Source organism: Nicotiana attenuata, unplaced genomic scaffold (assembly GCF_001879085.1).
Source record: "Nicotiana attenuata strain UT unplaced genomic scaffold, NIATTr2, whole genome shotgun sequence".
NCBI classification, from domain to species: domain Eukaryota; kingdom Viridiplantae; phylum Streptophyta; class Magnoliopsida; order Solanales; family Solanaceae; genus Nicotiana; species Nicotiana attenuata.
The window spans coordinates 14,350-21,125 of record NW_017676298.1 but is presented as its reverse complement, the minus strand read 5'-3'; the positions used below and the strand labels follow the sequence as shown (position 1 = coordinate 21,125).

General features: G+C 37.1%; 1 protein-coding gene across 1 annotated transcript; it reads left to right on the top strand.

Annotated features, from left to right (window-relative positions):
* Positions 1 to 233: 233 nt before the first annotated feature.
* LOC109220916 (molybdenum cofactor sulfurase-like) lies at positions 234 to 3,162 on the top strand. Its single transcript, XM_019385385.1, has one exon. The coding sequence runs from the start codon at positions 488 to 490 to the stop codon at positions 2,408 to 2,410; it is 1,923 nt and encodes a 640-aa protein (XP_019240930.1). The 5' UTR covers positions 234 to 487; the 3' UTR covers positions 2,411 to 3,162.
* The last annotated feature ends 3,614 nt before the right edge of the window (positions 3,163 to 6,776 follow it).

Below are 6,776 nucleotides of genomic sequence, written 5' to 3'. Positions count from 1 at the left end.
ACCCAAACAGAGTGGTAATATTGTACGAAAGTGGGAACTGTAAGGAGCAAAATATAGATTAATACATTGACAGTAAAAGGTTTGGACTGATTAACTTTATAATATTCTGTTGAATTAGTAAAATACGATAGCGAGTGAGATATACTTCTCTTTTTTTAATTTGTTAAAGCTGAGTCAACTTTAGCAGATATTGCAAGCAAAGACGAGAATGAGTGGGAAAAGGGCAAAAAGGAAGAACTTTTCTTTATTGAATATGGAGAAAAGGTCAAATACAGTAGCTCGAAGAAATCTATCCCGGGTCCCATTGGTAGCAACCTGGCCAAAACGCGCTCAAGGACAATGATTATGGGTCATTTTCTTAACAAGTAAGCATCACTATTTAAACATGAAAGCTGACTTGATAGAAAGTAACAACCAAGAAATACAAAGCAAGAGTTGAATGGAGATAATTCATCAAACTGTTTAGAAAAAATCCAGAAGCTAAAGTATGTCATCCTCTTACATGAAAGAGGCTGAGAAAATATCAGGCCAACAGGGTTGTTGCCCTAATCCTCTCCTTATACTACTTGAGTCCCAGAACCAGCAGCCTCTTCCCAAGATCAAAAGCACTACTGCAGCTTGCCGCCATAGCTTCGCAGCCACAACAACTTCCTCTTTCTTCCCAAATACCCATTTCACTAACCATGAATCCCTTCCTTCATATCAAGAATCATTTGCTCAGTTAATCAAAACCTACCCTAAATACTCAGAAACTCGCCAAGTCGACAAAATTCGAAGTCAAGAATACTATCATCTGTCAATCTCCAACCATGTGTGCCTGGATTACATTGGCATTGGTCTCTTCTCTTACTCACAGGTTCAATTACAGCTCTCTGCACTTGTCCCTATGACATCCTCTTCTTCTCCATCATCATCTAATGAATGTTGTGATTATCCTTTCTTTGACATATCTTGTAAGTCTGTGAATCTCAAATCTGAGCTACTACATGGTGGTCATGGATCACAATTGGAATCTAGTATCAAGAAAAAAATCATGAATTTTCTTAACATGTCTCAAAATGAATACTCAATGGTTTTTACTGCTAATAGATCATCAGCTTTCAAGCTTATAGCAGAATCTTACCCTTTCCAAACTAGTCGAAAACTTCTTACAGTTTATGACCATGAGAGTGAAGCATTGGAGACCATGGTCAATACATCAGAAAAAAGAGGGGCTAACATATTGTCAGCAGAATTCAAGTGGCCACGGCTAAGAATTCACTCGGAAAAACTTAGGAAACTAATTATAAGGAAGAAGAAGAAAAAGAAATCAAAGGGATTATTTGTGTTCCCACTACAGTCAAGAGTGACTGGAGCCAGTTACTCTTACCAGTGGATGAGTTTGGCACAGGAAAATGGTTGGCATGTCTTGCTTGATGCATGTGCATTGGGACCAAAAGACATGGATAGCTTTGGACTTTCACTCTTCCATCCTGACTTCCTTATTTGCTCTTTCTACAAGATTTTTGGTGAAAATCCTACAGGGTTCGGATGCCTCCTTGTCAAGAAATCAGTCGTATCAATGTTGGAAGCTTCTGTTAGCGCAGGCATTGTAAGTCTTGTTCCACCAACACAGCTCTTAAATTCTCTAGATTCATCAGGCAGTGGCACAGAGCTTGAACAAAAATCCAACTTTTATACAAAGCTGGATGAACTACATATATCTGGCTCGCGTTCAGCTCATGTTCCTGCAAACAGTGAGACCTCGAGGAAAGAAGAAAGAGAAGTTGCTCAAAAGGAAAAGAGCAAAGAGGAACCAGATCAATCCATTATTTCACTAGGAAACAATACTAAGGTGGAAGAAAAGGAAAGCTTGGAGATTCATTGCAGATGCTTGGATCATGTGGATTCGCTGGGATTGATGCAAATCGGTAACAGAAGAAGGTATCTAGTTAATTGGCTCATTAGTGCACTACTGAAACTTCAGCATCCAAATAGGTTGGACCATTTTCCTCTAGTCAGAATCTATGGACCAAAGATAAAATTTGACCGGGGAACAGCTCTGGCGTTTAATCTGTTTGACTGGAAAGGAGAAAGGGTGGAACCCATTCTCATACAGAAGCTTGCTGATCGGAACAATATTTCTCTCAGCCATGGGCTTCTTTCGCGCTTGTGGTTTCTAGACAAGTATGAGGAAGAAAAGCAGAGGAATATAGAAAGAAAGAAGGGTGAAGAAAAAGATGCAGAGAGCAAGAAATCTAAAAGAACTGACTTTGGCATATCTGTAGTTACAATTGCCCTTAGCTTTCTGGCCAACTTTGAAGATGTTTACCGGCTTTGGACATTCATAGCCCAGTTTCTTGATGCAGACTTTGTGGAGAAAGAACGGTGGAGATACAGCTCTCTGTATCAGAAAACCATCGAAGTCTAAAGCAGCAGTTTTTGCGGGCAAGTCTTTTTACTGCAAAAGATTTGAAGAGTGATACTTGTATTAGTCAATGTGAAATGGAAACAAATGCAGGATCTTTGTCCAGAAAATGGATGAGAGTCCAAACATTTGGAGAAAAAGGCACATAAGGGTCAAGACTTGGATTCACATTTTTATCAGTTTTTTCACCTTGCTTCAATTGCTAGAACCTGTGTATTGTGAATATTTGTGGATGACGAGAGAGCTATAATTAGTTGATAAGAACGTTGCAGTATCTAGTTGCGTTTGAGAAATTTATTCTGCCCAACAAATCCCTTCTCTATAAATAACTTGGATAGCAGGTCATAAATTTTCAGGAAGAAAAGTTGGTGCTATATTTTCAACAAATGAGCGCAAACATAATAACATGTAGCATATTCTGACATATGTAGCGCAGTCATTGCACTCTTCGGCAAGATTATAAGAATGCAGCGCATCAAAAGGAACACTAAATGCTGATATGCCATTGTTCCTAACAAAAGGACCTTTAGTTTCATCCCTTGAGGTCTGATGTCATGTCAAATGCAGTGAGATAAATCTAGCACCAGTAAGGTACAATTAATAACAAATTCACAGGCCAAACCATCAGAATACTTTTGTGTTGATGAGGGAAAAGATAGTGGTACTACCCCAAGATTTTGTATGTTACGGAACATGGAAAATCTAGAGGATAATAAACTTTACATTAGCAGAAAATTTCTCTGCTGAATGAGAAAGATGATGCAGCTAGCATAACCTGACCATGAAACCTCAAAGGACTGTTGCTATTTCACGATATCATAACTAGCATCCATGTTTTATCACTTGACAAAGAAACACCTCTCCTAGCATCAATTTCGCTTTCCATATCCATCTTTAAGCCAAGGAAATCTAGTTTTACTCTTGCAAACTAATTTAAGCTTTCTGTGCAAGATATTAAATAGATCAAATACCCTTTTACTTTAAGTCTCACCTCATGCCCACAATATTCGCATATACACGTATTACCTCTGGCATTTGGTTTTCCTTTAATATTTGAAAACTAGCTTTTAAAATAAGTGGATGGGGGAGGATTCTACTAGTTGATCTACCTAGTCATTCATCATCCTCTAAATGATTATCTTTTTGTGATAATCGCGGTGTCCAGATCAGCTTGCCTGCATCTCGACTAATTTTATGTGATGCGTGCTACCACGCACAGGTACCGGGTAACTTTGTCCATCAATGCTTGGACGAATGGGAAGAAAACACCTAGTGTTTTTGCCTCCGCTGGGATTGGAACCTGACCCACTTCATTGACCACTTACGAATGAATCAGAAATGCCAATGGAGAGGCTTGATTCTAACTTGACTTTCAGAAAGAAATACTACTTTTTCTTTAGAATAAAAGAAATACTTTTATTCATCAAATTACACTATCCAACTTTCTAGTACTCTACTATTGTGTGTTTGAATTGAGGTTTTCACAGAACATTGTTATTTGATTTTCAGAGATCAAAATTTACTTCTAATTCAATGGCACTTCTTATGAGAAACTTTTCAAACGGCCCTTGCAACCAAATAAAGCCGCCTTTTTCTCAAAGGAAGTGTGCCATCAATGGCAAAACCAAAAAGCACAAAGAGGATAAGTAGTAGACAAACATTTCAAGATCGGCTTTGGAATTCAAATACTCTGGAAATAGCTCAAAGTTTTAAGATTTTAGACTCATGCATTACAATCCTGCTATATTAGCCTAACGGATTTGGCGTACCTGAGAACCTTTGCAGCTCCAAGCTGCTTTTGACGATAATTCTTCCCTAATCAGGATTCAGGAGCCCCGGAGCTTGATTCAGGTTAGCATACGGGTCGCCACCCAGCCCATTTCAGGCTACGCTAAAAAGCTGACCACCATGTAAAATAAAGGTGTATTAGCTTCCTAGCCAATTAAACTTACAGGGCTTTTAAAAGTTATACATGAATTTTAAACTTTTCCATTTGAATATTACAACTGATGATTCCCTTAACTAATAAACACATTTTACCATTGAATTTACGCGCGTGTATTACACATACAAATACATATCAGTTCAGTCAGCAAATGATCAATGAATTTGTTACACATATGATGATGAGTAGGCATTTTGTACCATTAATTAGTCAAACTTCACTGAAAAAAAAAATTGAGCTTATTTTAGAAGCTTAAACAAAGAGGCTATAAAGAAGCTCCATTAATTAATAACATATCAAGTAAGCAACGAAATGATGAAGAATCTCCACTCGGCCGTTAATGTTGTCGTTTTATCACTTGTACTCATCTCCACGGTATCATCTCCGACTGTCTGCATTATCGGCAGCGGAATCGCCGGCTCCTCCGTGGCGCACTTCCTGCGGAGCTATTCAAACTCTAAAATCGGCACAATCAGAATCTTCAAGCGGCACGATGCTGTCGGAGGGCGCATGGCAACGGTGACTATTTCCGGCGAGACATTCAAGGCCGGTGCCTCCATTCTTCACACCAAGAACTACTACGCTTTGAATTACACGAAATATCTAAATCTCCCTGTCCGACCTTCTGAATCTGATTCCTCATTTGGCTTTTGGGATGGACGCGAGTTCGTTTTCAAAACCTTCACTTCCCAATCGAAGCTCCCTATATTCCAAAGCCTTGTGTCCTTCGCCAATTCCATCTTGTTTTTCTTTCGCTATGGCTTCTCTCTGTTTCGCATGAACACCTTCGTTGAGGTACTCCAACTTCACTAGCAATTGTGGAACATGCCAACAACTCCTTTTTTTCTTTTCTTATTAACTAAAAATTTGTGGAAATATAACGAAAAACAAGACTTTTTAGTTAATGCTATAGTGAAAAACTGAGGCAGTGGGCAAAAGATTAGGAGAATATAGTTACTATAGCTCTATTTTTCTGTAAGTTAGTAGTGGGATATAAGGAACAACTTGCGGTGTAGGTAGTTAAGAGCAAACAAGGTAGTTTATTAAAGGGATCGAGGCTTTGTTAGTTGGGTACAGATTTCTATGCATATACAAGAATACAACGCATTTTGGACTATTGGGCGTTGGGAGGAGGGCTTTCACGCTCCTATGCGTTGTGTTCCTCACGCGGCAGGTGATTAGGACCAACTGATGTCACATAGGCATCAAATATGTTTATTAGTTAAGGGAATCATGAGTTCGAGTGTTCAAATGGCAAAGTTTAAATTTTATGTATCGACTTTTAAAAGCCCTACAAATTTAAGTGGTCAGGAAGCCATTACGCCTAAAATAAAAGAGTTAAACTATAGGGATGTTTTCGTTCCTATACAATATTGTAAAATTTATTTACCAAAATTGTTCTAATTTTGTATATTACCCGCCCTAAACAAGGATTACTTACAAATTATATACATTTCACCTTAAAAGGCTCACAATCCATTATTTGTGCCTTAAATTAGGAAATTTAATTACACCATTTTCCTTGTTTTCTCTCCTCCCCTCAAATTTCCCTATTCTATGCTGCCTCTCTCCACCCAAAATTTTACATTCCTTAATTGCACGTTCCCTATTCAACTCCAACTAATCTTCGCCACGTTCCCTATTCTCTATTTCTATAGTTGGCATATCAACTATTCCTTCTATTGCAGAATTATTTTGCATTCCTTAGTTGTCAACATGGTTTTCCTTAAGGAATATAAATTGTTTCTTTCATTGCAGAATCTTTTCTTTTCTTAGCTGACTTATCTTTTTTCCTTTTCACCTAGTTCATCCCAGAAATTTGGAACAGATTTGTGCTATCCTCCATGTCCTTTTTCAAAGCTTCTGTAAATATTCCCAACTTTTGCAAAAGTTAATTCCGGCTTCACCAAGCTCTATTTTAATTGGAATTTTAAAGAGAAAGAAGCACACACCACAAACAGGACATATATATCAATGATCTCGAAATTAGTTGGAGTTGAAGCGTAAGTAGAACAGAGAGATGATAAATATGTATGTATAACGGCATACAAATTAAAAAATAAATTTTGTAAAAATTTAATACAAATTTGATACATCTACAACATCATATAAACTAAAAATAAATTTTGTACAACTAATTTTATAATATACAACTTATTTATAACTTATCTACAACTTTCACACATACTAAAAATAAATTTCATACAACTAACTGTACATTACACACTTATTTACAACTAATCTACAACATTCACACATTATTTCTGCCCAGTTAAATACAACTACAATATCATATAACTTAAATACAATTATTATACAAAATTATGTTAGTAAACTGTATTTTGTAAAATAATTTTGGAGAATATAAAATAACGTATAAATAGAAATGAAAAGAAACAGAATTTAATCCAAGCCCACTGAATT

Coding starts and splice junctions, on each gene's coding strand:
- LOC109220916 (XM_019385385.1), top strand. CDS start 488: ATGTCATCCTCTTACATGAAAGAGGCTGAGAAAATATCAGGCCAACAG.